General features: G+C 41.5%; 1 protein-coding gene across 3 annotated transcripts in view; it reads right to left on the bottom strand.

Moving 5' to 3' along the window:
* The window catches only part of Vps53 (VPS53 subunit of GARP complex), a 182,014-nt gene that overhangs the window by 87,885 nt on the left and 81,172 nt on the right, over nt 1–12,957 (bottom strand). For all 3 annotated transcript variants that reach the window (XM_008828753.3, XM_017797063.2, XM_029561438.1), the window contains 4 exons: nt 8,774–8,852; nt 5,165–5,308; nt 4,565–4,707; nt 1,426–1,567 (listed from right to left, as the gene is read on the bottom strand). In XM_008828753.3, coding sequence (XP_008826975.1) covers nt 1,426–1,567; nt 4,565–4,707; nt 5,165–5,308; nt 8,774–8,852 — 508 coding nt within the window. The remainder of the gene's footprint in view (nt 1–1,425; nt 1,568–4,564; nt 4,708–5,164; nt 5,309–8,773; nt 8,853–12,957) is intronic.

The following is a 12,957-nucleotide window of genomic DNA, read 5'->3' as shown; positions in this document are numbered from 1 at the left end:
CATCTCTCAATTCTTTAGATTTTTTTCTTTCTAGTATAGTATTCCCTGTATACTCCACTTTCTTTACTCATTCCTCTCCCTCCCTCCCTTCCTTTGTTCCTTTTGGTCTTTTTTGAGACAGGGCCTCCCTGTAGCCCCAGGTGGCCTGGAACTCGCTATGTAGACCAGGCTGGCCTCGAACTCACAGAGACCTACCTCCCTCTGCCTCCCAAGTGCTGGGATTAAAGTTGTGCGCCACCAAACCGGGCTATTTCCGTTCTCTTTAGGGACACTTTCATCTATTTATTTTTCCTCTCTTACTAAAAAGAAATCAATTTCGAACAGGAGTTAGCAGGCAGAGAACTGTCCTCATATTTCATTTATCTATCTATTGCAGGGTTTTTTGTTTTTGTTTTTGAAACAATGTCTCATGTAGCCCATGGTGACCAAAAACCCAATTTGTAGCTAAGAATGACCTTGAACTCCTGATCATTTAGCCTCTACCTCCAAAGTGCCTCTGCTACCACATTTAGATTCTGTATATTTGATTTTTTAAGTATGAAAACTGTGTTTTGTCGGCCAGGCACAGTGGCATACGTCTTTAATTCCAACACTTGGGAGGCAGAGGCAGGCAGATCTCTGTGAATTCAAGGCCAACCTGGTCTACATAGTGAGTTCTAGGCCAGCTGGGGCTACAGGAAGATCCTGTCTCAAAAAGACAAACTAACAAAAACCCTGTGTTTTGTGATTCTAATTGTATTTTAATAAGGTCATAAATGAGCTAGAGTAGGTAGTGTCTTGAGGTTTTGACTTAAAACAGAACTGTTGCCACTACCACTCTTCAGTCCAATGCCCTGACGGTTGAGGTAGGTGTAATGGGGACACGGAGGGGATCCTTCTGAATACCAGATCTTAGGACTAGAAGGCTGGGACCTAGAGGATCCTGTAGAGATGAGATGAACAGGTGAGTGGTACTCCAGTCTGACTCATACTCTTATTCTATTTCCATCAGAGTAGCTGCAATTTTATATTTTTACACATGAGCTCTGTGACCTCTGTGAAAAGATTTAATGAATTCAGCTGGTACCTCCTACAGGAGATGAATCAAAGTGATTGATTGCAGGTAAATGCAATAGCTTGGTATAGTACATATGGTAGGAATTTGGGGGAAAAAGTTCTCATTGTCATGTTTGGATTCTACATCAGGTTTTGTTAAAGAAAAGGTTTGGATGTCACTCATTTGGCCCATTTTCCACATTAAAATAATTAAAAGCTGGGCACAGTGGCATGTGCCTGTGGTCCCAATTCCTCAGGAAGCTGAGGGGGTTGGATCCCTTAGGCTCAGGAGCCAAAGAATGAGATCACTTTATAGCAGAACAGTGAGCCCAGCCGTGCCAGCCACCCCAGCATCAGTGTCCAAGTCCAGCTCCCTCAGGAAGGTCTTACCAGTGTTCCATCTGTCAGGGTGCAACCAGAGAAACGTTTTGCAAGAAACCCCTCAAAGTTAGTTGTTCTCTGAATTGCAAAGAGAAGCAATTTCACTTCAATTTCTTTAGCACGGGCTCGCATAATCTTTGAAAGTTCTGTCCTTCAAAATAAAGAAATAAGATCATTGTCCAACATCACTCATACAGCATATAACAAAGAAAATAAACAGCTTAAACTTAGACAAAAAAAAATGTACAGAATCATCTCAACCTCTGGGGTATCCAACTGTATATATGCTATATTTTTTCCTACAATATGTATCTACAGTGAGGTTTAATTTATAAATTAGGCACAATAACAGAGTAACAGTATCTTAAGATTAAGAAGAACAATGCCCCTTCCAGCCTCCGTAGGCACTGCATGACAAGGGTACACTTACATACATGCAGGCAAAACACTGATATACATTAAAAAAATAAAAATAAACCAAAGAATTATGGAAGCTGCCAGGTATAGTGGCGCATGCCTTTAATCCCAGTACTCGGGAGACAGAGGCAGGTGGATCTCTGTGAGTTCGAGGCCTACCTAGTCTACATAGTGAGTTCCAGGACAGCTTAGGCTACAGGGAGGCACTGTCTCAAAAGGGAAAAAAAAAAAAAAATTACGGAAGCTAATCTGATAATATGATTATTATTACATTTTTTTTTTCTCCTTTTCTTTTTTTTTTTTGAGACAAGGTCTCACTATGTAATGCTGGCTGACCTGGAACTCACTATGTAGTCCAGGCTGGCCTCAAACTCACAGAGATCTGCCTGCCACTGTCTTGAGTGCTGGGATTAAAGGTGAGTGCTGGGATTAAATACATGCACCACCACACCTGATCTACATCTTAAATTTTCAGTAACTTGTTAATAATACAGAAGTTTAGAATTTTATTAAGGTACATATATCCTATATAATTTCACAAGTCATGAATTACTGAATTACCAAGCCATTCATCTTCCAGAGCTCAATAAACATCTTTTCATCCAGATCAAAAATCCTAGAAATGCCTATGAGAAGCAGGAAACCCCATGTGAAAGGTGACACTACATGCCTGACTGCTTCCTGCCTGTGGAGCCAGTGTGCAACTCACTCAGGTGTTCTGTTTCAAAATATAGGTTATTAGGGAACAGTGACAGGTAAGTTCTTAGTAAGCACTAAGCTGTCATCATCTTCCCACACAAATAAATGATAAAAGTCAAACAAAGAGCCTCTGAGTATATTTGAAGATGATGAATTGGTAGGATGCTAGCCAAAATCCTCACAGTAAAAGCTTGGCAGCAGCTCTGCCTGTAGCTGAGACAACAGCAGGTGCCGACTCCCTGAGACTTGCTATCTGTAGTAAACTCCCAGTCTAGTGTGGGCTTCATTTTTCATAAGCCTGCCTAGCAAATCTCCTGAACTACAGGCTAAAAGAAGTGGTAAACAGTTTTTCAAGGAATTCATTCTTTACTAATAAGATTGATGAAGTGACAATCACAACTGATCATGAATCAATACTTACCTATTTTATTTTAAAAAGGTCTCTATGCTCTAACTCTATGACAGCACATGTCTTAAACAATAGCCATACTGAAGGTATACCCTCAGAAGTAAACCCTAAGGTAAATTATGGAGTTTGGTGAAAATGATGCTAAGGTAGTTTCAACTATAACAAGCATATGGCTCTAGTAGGGTTAGCAATGAAGGTGGCTCACGTGTGCAGTGACAGGGACTAGAGGGAACTCTCTGTACTGTCCTTCCAATTTTAATGTGAACTTAAAAACTACTTTAAACACTAAAGCATATTAAAAAAAAAAAATCAGTACCACGGGCTAGAGAGACGGCCCAGAGGTTTAGAGCACTTACAGAAAGCTCTTACAGAAGACCTGGGTTCGATTCCACTCAGTGGTTAAGAGCACTGGCTCCTCTTGCAAAGGACCCAGGTTCAATTCCCAGCACCCACATGGCGGCTAAGAACCATCCGTAACTCCAGTTCCAAGGGAATTCAACACCCTCTTCTGACTCTGTGGACACTGCATGACATGGGTGTGCTTACACAAATGCAGGGAATATACTCATACACATAAAATAAAAATAATAAATGAAGTAAAAAAAATAAAATATTTAAAAAAATCAGTACCACAAAAAACACTTTGTTTCACAAAGTATACAATTTGAAAGTATTTTCTCCAATTTAGGAGAGGGAGGTGGAGGAAGATTTGGGAGAGGGGTATAGCCAAATGGTAGAGCACTTGCCTAACATTCACAAGGCTCTATGTTTGATCCCCAGCATGCAAGGTGCATGAGCACGTGCACACAAACAGACACACAGATACAGAAGGAGAAAGAGAAAAAAAGTGCTGTGAATGATATTAAGGAAGCTGACTTATGTTTAGAAATAGGTCTTTTCCTCTTTATTAACCTGAAGTCAAATATAATTATGTGCTATTAGAAGGGAACATATAACAAAAACATTTACCATCAGTGTTTGGTATAACTATAAACAAATAATAAAAATGTCTGGCTCTGGCTCAATATGCCCTGGATATACTTGAGCTAACTTTGCTGGGTTGTAATTCTTGAATAAGACTTTGTGGCCCTTGACTATATTCACAGGTATTACACAGAGCATGAATGAGAAGTCTTTAAAATACCTAGAATGTTCAGACGTCACAGAATATAAAGACTATATTAGGAAATTTATTCAACAAATTTTTTCCTCATGTCTGCCATGTCATTAAAGTCAAGACTACCCCTGCCTATAATAGAGTTATCGATCCAGCAAGTCAGAAAAACAAAATGATGATGGATGGACACACTGTGTGCTGATAACACATGATACAGATGCAGGGGAAATGTGGGTGTGATAAATTACCCTGGAGAAATCTGGGTGGTGAGCCCTAAACCTGTAAAGGAGGGCAGGCAGGTTGTTTGAGGCAAGGGCTGGGCCACAGGGGAAGTCCTAGAGCCAAGAGGGAAGCAGAGGTTGAGGCTATAGTTGGTATAAGGCTGGCACCAATCATTTGGTAGTACCTGGAAACTGCCCAGTTTGCAGAACATGGAACCAGAGAGACTGTGTGGTTGGTTTTGAATATCCCGTCAGGTCTAGAACCAGGAGACAGTTGAAATTTACCTTGTCACGTGGCAAAATTCTACAGCAATCCTCTCAGTCATGTACCACTCTCGTGGAAACATTCGGCCATACTTCTCCTCATAGTCCACAAGCTGGCGTTTCACCCAGGCATACCGTCTATCAATTTTGTCCAGCCAGGCGACCTTATGAAGGTGGGGAACAAAACCATCCCAGTACTTAGAAGTAGTAAGAACAAGCGAAAATACAGACCCAACAAAAAAGGCCAACCAAATTCTGTGTTTCTCACCATGTAAAAGAACCCATCCTATCTTATTTACTTAACTAATGTTTCTTAATTTAGGGTCTAAGCTTGGGCTTTAGTGGTCTGTAAACTTCCTAAAATTGTATGCCTAAAGTGTACCTAAAAGGTGTACTTTTCTGGGGGAGAAGTTCTACAGTTTTCATTAATTTCTAGAAAAGGTCAGTGACCTGAAAATGGTTAAGAACCACTAAACTTTAGTCAGCCGAGAGGTGCTGGGATTCAATGCTCAGTACTATCAGATAGTTGTACCAGTCAAGTAGCAGTCAGTAGGCATGGCAGCATTTGTCCTTTCAATAACATTCAACTATTTCATCTGCCCTCATCTGGTCAATACTTACATCTTGGTTTTCTTGAAAAAGGACTAGATATTCTGACAGATGCTGTTTAATGAACTTTTTGATGATTTCTTGTTTGATTCTAGGGTCCAAAATATTAGCCACCAGGCAGGCATCTCGCAGGACATTGCTGGGTCCTCCTGGCCTCTGGTAAAACAAACAGTACATGTCAAATGTCAGAAACCACCTTTAACTCTCCTGCCCTATGAAAAATGCTATTCTTGTTTGTCTCTTACTACTATTACTCTCACTCCCTGGATACCCATTCTTTCTAAGGTGGACAGATATTTTAGTCACTTGTTCCTGAAAACTACTGTGAATCAGCAATGAAGTATTCCAGAAAAAAAGGCCAGCAAATCAAGGACTGCAGGAAATTTTTTATCAAAACTGAAAGAGAACCAAAAAGCCAGAATGACGGCAGAGATTCTACTGAAGGGACCCAAAAGTCAGTTTTGCTCACATGTGCTACTTTTTCCTGCTTCCAACCTTTCTAGGATCCTTTGTTGTTTGTTTGCCTGCCTGCCTGCTTGCCTACTTTGAGACAGGGTCTTGCTATATAGTTCAGGCTAGCTCCAAAACTTAGGATCCTCTTTCCTCAGCCTCCCAAGTGCTGAGATTATAGGTATGTTCTACCATGCTCAGCTGTGATTCCTGTTCCCAAAGAGCTATATATATATTTTTTTTAATATTTTATTCATTATTTTTATCTTATGTGTATGAGTGTGTTGCCTGCATGTATGTAAGTACAACCATGTCATGCAATGTTGGACGTGGTTAGAAGAGGGCATCGGATTCCCCTGGAACTGGAGTATGGACAATTGTTTGCCATCATGTGGGTGCTGGGAACTGAACCAGGGTCCTCTGCAAGAACAAGGAGTACAGGGCTCTTAACCACTTGAGGCATCTCTCTAGCCCCCAAAGGGCTATATTTGTGCCATCCACAGTTGCAGCTTTAAAACCTACATCCAGGTTTCAAATCACCAGACAGTCAAAGGTGAAACACTGTGATATTGGCTCCTTGACCTGAACAGTGGAAATGGGGAGGGACTATAAGGATACATCAGCTAGGAATAGCTTTGTTATTACCAAGCAGCCTGATCTCTCTGAGCCTTCTGTATAGTAAATCACTGAATCAATGTGTTGACTGTGGTCTCTAAAGCACAAAGAACCCTTGGAACCTACTCTTGACTTAGCTTGGAAGAAGTTACTCTATCTCATCTGAGAAACACTGGACTTGAATCAGGAGATGAGTAAGGCTCTTCTAACGCTTTACTTATTATTTATTTTTGTCAAATCTGTCCATCTCAATTGACATTCAGATGTCACACAAGCTGCCTGAAACTGAAACTGTTTAAATATGACTGGCTCCATTCCCAATGGCTGTTGTGCTGTCCTTTAAACACAATGAATGATCAACTCTGAATTCAGGATGAAAATGTTTGGGCTCACTGAGAAGTCTCAGAGCCCAAAACCTATGGACTCAGGAGTTCAAATTTTCTCATTTACAAAAAATTTACTAGATTACCTTTGATGCTTTATTTTTGTATTTTTAATTAATTAATTTTTTCTTGAGACAAGATCTTTTCTGTATAGCCAGACTGCCCTAAAACTCCTTATGTGGCCCAAGCTAACTCAGAATTCCCCTGCTTCAGTCTTTGGAGGGCTGGGATTAGAGGCATGTGCCACCATACCCATTAGTGCATACTTTTAAACCAAACAAACAAACAAACAAAACCAACTTGGTTCCAACTTGGAAAATAGGAAGAGTAACACAAAAGTCAACGGTCTTTTTTTTTCCCTTCTTATCTTTTTGAGACAGGGTCTCCCTGTAGCCCCGGCTGTCCTGGAACTCACTATGTAGACCAGGCTGGCCTTGAACTCGCAGAGATCTGCCTGCCTCTGCCTCCCAAGTGCTGGGATTAAAGGTGTGTGCCACCACGCCTGGCCTGTCAACAGTATTTTTAAAAAAGGAAAAAAAGAAGACTTGTAACAACAAAATCCCACTAAGTCACTGAGCCAGAGAAAAGGAAGGCAAGTCATTAAACCATTTAAACTTTATCTGCCTAATGGGATCTGGGAGAAAAGACAGGAAGTAGGTCATGGTTAAATGATAAGTAAATAATCAGATAGCCTTCACCTACATCCTTCTAATGTGTTGTGCATCAGGATGGGGCAGCAGAGCACAGGAAAGCAGACACCTAGAAGATTCTACTGCTCAAAAGCAGACCCTAGCCTGAAGAAACAGCATCTAGCCTGACAATCCTTTCCTGCTTCTTAGAACTTCATTGACCCCTCACAGGGTCAATAGAAATAATAGCTTTCCAACATCTACGCCTTCTCTGGTTACATCAGGTGACTAAAGAAGGTAAGTTCTCAAGAAAAGTGCTTTACAAATAAATACCTGATTACTAGTGGTCAGCCGCAAAATATGAGGGCATTAAAATAGGAAGCTTGTCTCCTAAAAGTAATCTGCCAAAGCCAGGCAGCCATCCCCACCTACGTCCTAATATGGAGCATAAAGGAAAAGTGATTAAGATATTTTCAGTTAATGAATTATAGAGCAGATCCAGGAAACACTCCTTGGCTCACAAGTGAACGTATATCCCCACTTCCACCCACAAAGCCGGGCAAGAAAAGCTGCTGGCTGGGAGCTTTGCTTCATTTCTGCCTTCAACAGTTCTTTTTTTTTTTGAAATTCTATTACTTCAAATAATAGAAAAAAAAGCATCTGAGGGTTCTGTCTGCCCTGACACATGCAAAGCATTAAGATGACATCTGCCTTGTACAATGTGAAGGAGAGAACTAATAGTAGCTACCAGCACAACAGCCAAGGAAGGGAAAGCCATGTCATGTACTTGAGACAGGAAATCAACAGCTCACAAGTGAAAGCCTGGGGGCTTCGCAGACACAACACAGCTCTACCACCAGCGAACATAAAGATCCCAAAGAATAGGGTTCTGATCATTAGAAGAAAGTCTGAAGTGTGTCATGAGAGAGTTACATAAGCTCCTGGAAACTCCTTCCAGTTGTCTTTTCACCAAACTAAAACCGATGTTATGTAACAATCCTAAAAAAACATTGTGGGTTCAAAATTTTTTAAAAACACAGCTATGTGAAAAAAGAGTTTATAGTGGAAAGAAGATACAAGGTTTGACATATATTAAATGAAAATAAAACAAATCCTTTCTTTTTCCTGAAAGAGAGTCTCTGTAACCCAGGCTGGCCCCAAATTCACTAAGTGGCTAAGGATGACCTTGAACTTTGGCTCCTTCCAAGTGCTAGGATCATAAGCACATATCACCATACCCAGTTTATAGGAGGCTAGGGATCAAACTGAGGACTTTGTGCATGGCAGGTAGGCACTCTACCAACTAAACCACATCCCTGGCCCAAATCCTCACTTTTTGATGCTGGAAGGAGATAAATAAGGAAACAAAACTGCTTTGGGATATTTAAAATAGAGACTAGTTGGATTAGCTTAACCTTCTGGCCAACAGATCTGCTTCTGTCGGCCGGCACTTCTGGAATGACAAATGAGTAAGTGCAGTGAGCATGAGCCAGATGAGCACAGTGACCACAGCTGAAGACTGGAGGGCAAGTGCAAAATAGTACCTTGGTACCCTGCGAAGGAAATGCTTCTTCAAAGTCAGCCAGAATTTGCTGTCCTAACTCAGTCTGTGCAGCCTTCACCCTGGGAAGACAAGGGAAGTTATTAACAACCAGCATCATTTTCAAACCCTTGTATCTAATTACACATGATCCACAGGGATTGGAACTGTTGAATTCTCAAGAGATTGTGCAGGTGATCACCCAGGAAGAACAAGAGCTGTGTAGCTTGGTAAGAGAGGTCACACAAAAGTGGTTTATGACCATAACTCAGGCATCCAATGTTTTCTCAGGATAGATTGTCTTACTGTCTTTAATTTTTTTTTTTCAGTGCTACAGATTCAACCCTTGGCCTTGGACATGGTAGGCAAGTGTTCTACCACTGAGCTAGTCTCCCAGACCTTCAGGATGCATTTTCTATATTCCTACAATTCTTCTAGGTCACTCCTTACCTGCTGTGAAGTTTGTATGCTAATCTTTACAAAGTTTCATTTGGAAGTAGTTATCCTTCAGGGAAATGTTATGTAACAGCACCCAGATCCAATACAATTCCATGTGGGATTACTGGAGTAATTGTTTCCCATTCTATGGGGGAACAGAATGAGAAGAGGGGCTCAGACTGTTTCATGGGGTTTTTTAAAGTGGCTTTTATAATATTTTAATTCAGAAACCTAACCTTTTTTTTTTTTTTTTTTGGTTTTTTTGAGACAGTGTCTCCCTGTAGCCCCAGCTGACCTGGAACTCACTATGTAGACCAGGCTGGCCTTGAACTCACAGAGATCCAGCTGCCTCTGCCTCCCAAATGCTGGGATTAAAGGCGTGCGCCACCACGCCCAGTGCAGAAACCTAACATTTTAAAACAAACAAAAAGAATGTTCTGGAAGGAAAAAGAAAAAAAGAGTTAAATGATCAAATGAACTACTTAAGAGTGAAGGGCATTACCTGTAATCCCAGCACTGAAGAGGTAGAAGCAAGAGGATCACAAGTTCAAAGCCAGCCTTTGCATGACAAGACCATGTCTCACAAAACAAGCATTGAATGAAGCACTTAAGATCAGTAGATTGTGAACAGAAGACTGAACTGCACGGAAAACCAGGTAGAAGGGGGAAGGTGGTACTCAATGGGGTCTGCTTGCATACCAGGTGCTCAAGAAATGTTAGTCTGAATGAAAGAGGAAAAAGGAGAAGCCAGTAGGATGACACAGGAAGCATACATGGGCAGGCATGCAGCATGTGCTATACCTCTCCTCCTTGTCCTTCATCAGCTGCCTCTGTTGGTGATACCTGGCTTGTCCCAGCCAATCACCAAGCTCTAGTGGAACTAGGCTCTGAGGCAGCTGATGGACTGCCCTGAGTCAAAGGCAGACTTTCTTTGTTAAAGGATAAAACAGCATACTTCCTTTCTTGGTCTCCACCCTGCAACTTCTGGATTGATTTTACAGTTTCTACATACAGATATTTTTTAGTGAGAGGATAGGCATGACTATTTCCTAAGGCATAGTTATAATTATACCTTATTCCAAATACTTTCCAGGGATTTTCCACCATCTTCAAAATTTCTCAAACCATTCATATAGGTGAGTTTATGGTCCCCTATCCCCTACCCCCTCAGAGTCAGGGCTGCCCACCTGGAGTTATCCAACAGACATTGGGAAACTTCCTTTGACTTTTAAGTAAAGTCTGATGTGAGAGAAAAGAACGTGCTTTCATAAAACTGTCCCTCAGAGCATCTTGTGACTCCTGCAGAATGAGTTAGCAAACCATCTCCTATGGTGCCAGGTCACAAGGCAGAGATCCCAGATGCTCAGGACCCTCTGTTCTGACCCTGGTCTTGGAAACACAAAGAAAGCACCAATTCTTTCCTGAGCCATGGGATAAATCCTGTAAGTGAGGCCTCACCCCTGACTAGAGGTACTCAAGATCACACGTTCAGGCCTACTGACCACCTAGGTGAGCCTGATGGCCCAGCTCTACTTCTGTTATTTCCACCCCACTCCTACCAATCCCAACCTCTATGTCCTTGCTAATTCTGACACTGAAGTGGGGGGGACAAACAACCAGAGCATATGACGAGGCTTGGCACTGGAGTATAAAAGAAAGGGGATAACCAGGCTCTGATTTGTAATGATCTCTAATGTTCAAGAAGTCACCTCTTGAGACAGGGTAGACTTAGCTGAGCCACTAATGAGCTGCATGTAATAAGTTACTTCCTCTATGTGGGCCACATCTAAGAACCACTGTGAAGGGGGCTAGAGAGATGGCTTAACATTTTAAGAGAACACGGTGTTCTTCTAGAGGACCTGAGTTCAAATCCCAACACCCACAGCTAGCTACCAACAACCACTTGTAACTATAGTTCTGTGGAATTTGACATCTTCTTCTGGCCCGAGGGCATACACACACTAGAGAGGAGAGAGAGAGAGGGAGGAAAGGAGAGAGAGAGAGAGAGAGAGAGAGAGAGAGAGAGAGAGAACCATTGTTAAATAAGAGGGTGAGAATAGAAGCCTGCACTAGATAGATGACTTTCAGTGTCCTTCCTGTACTGATTATTTGCCCCAGTTTACAGCATTAGCTGGCAAGAGCATCCATCTTTACAGGTGGCAGCAATGGGATATATAATTAATATTGGGGCAGAATAATAAGCTTTTGCCTAGAACTGTTTCCAGCAGTAGTTTTTAAAGTGTCTGCAGTGACTCAGATGAAGAGTTATTCCCTTGCAGGCATTTTTGATAAAACTTATAAAGAAAAATCACAGTCTCTGGCATTCTCAGATATGAATCACAGTCTTCACAACTGTTACAATTTGTTAGGAAGTGTTCCCCCAAAAGGCCATGTGTTGAGAGGTGGTCTTCAGTTAGTGGTGCTACTGAGAGACAATCATGAGGGTGCTGACTTCAGCAATGGATTGATTCACTGATAGATGCATAATTTGATGACATTATTGGGCAAATAATGGAAACTAGGAAATGGGGCCTAGCTGTAAGAAGCAGAGAAGTAGGTCACCTGTCAGGGTAGATAGTACCCTAGAAGATATATAAGATATATATGGTATATATATATATATAAAACTCGTGTGTGTGTGTGTGTGTCTAGGTCAAAGGACAACTTACAGGAGTTCTCTCTCTCTGTTATGTGGGTCCCTGGGATTGAACTCAGGCAGCCAAGCTTGGTGGCAGGCACCTTTACCTGCTGAGCCATCTTACCTCATTGGCCCACCTAGAAGGTATACTTTGCCCTCAGGTCCTTGCTTTCTTTATGCCTTCTGTCTACCTGATATAAGCTACTTTGCCCCACCACATGCTACCCACATGATGCTTTGCCTCATCTGCACAGGCTCAGAAGCTACACAGTGCCAAGTGACCATGATCAAAACCTCTAATTTTAGTTATTTCATCACAGCAACAGAAGCTAACACAATAATCAATTAGCTAAACAGGATCCTAGAAATAAGTTGACAGATTTATCATTCTTATTAAAGTTAGCCTAACAAATAATAGAGAATAGGAAAGATTAAAAATTCCTTCTCACAGAGCGTGGTGGTGCACGCCTTTAATCCCAGCACTCAGGAGGCAGAGGCAGGTGGATCTTTGTGAGTTCAAGGCCAGCCTGGTCTACATAGTGAGTTCCAGGACAGCTGGGGCTACAAGGAGACCCTGTCTCAAAAAGACTGAAAAAAAAAAAAAACCAACCAAACAAACAAACAAACAAACAAAAAATTCCTTCTGACATCCAGATAAAATTAGACTGTTGTGTAATAACCATCCAAAGTTGGTTACACCTAAGAAATGAAGCATTCTGCTGCCTAGAAAACCAGTGAGTGATATCTGGGAGCCTCCATGCCATGTGACATCAGGGATGTTCAGAGATGCCCTTTCCCAAATGTGTTATCCATATAAGAGTGGTGGCAGAGGGACAGTAAACTTTGAAAATTATTTAGACATTTGCAGATAAAGTAACCTGACACTTGTGTTATCTTGTGAGTAACAGTCTAAGAAAATACTCTCCACTCTTCTGAAATAAGTATATTGACCTCCCAGTCTTTACTGAATGGAGAATTAGTCAAATGCTATAGTGAGAATCCCAACCTAGAATGCTGGCGTGAATCCGTGAGATACTTTTGAATACAGCTCTCACAGTTCAAACTAGTCAAATAGCTAGTTAGGCCTCACCATTCTCCAGGTTAGTTTTATT

This window comes from Nannospalax galili, unplaced genomic scaffold, assembly GCF_000622305.1.
Source record: "Nannospalax galili isolate Female #2095 unplaced genomic scaffold, S.galili_v1.0 scaffold212, whole genome shotgun sequence".
NCBI classification, from domain to species: Eukaryota; Metazoa; Chordata; class Mammalia; order Rodentia; family Spalacidae; genus Nannospalax; species Nannospalax galili.
This window is presented reverse-complemented; position numbering and strand designations above follow the sequence as displayed.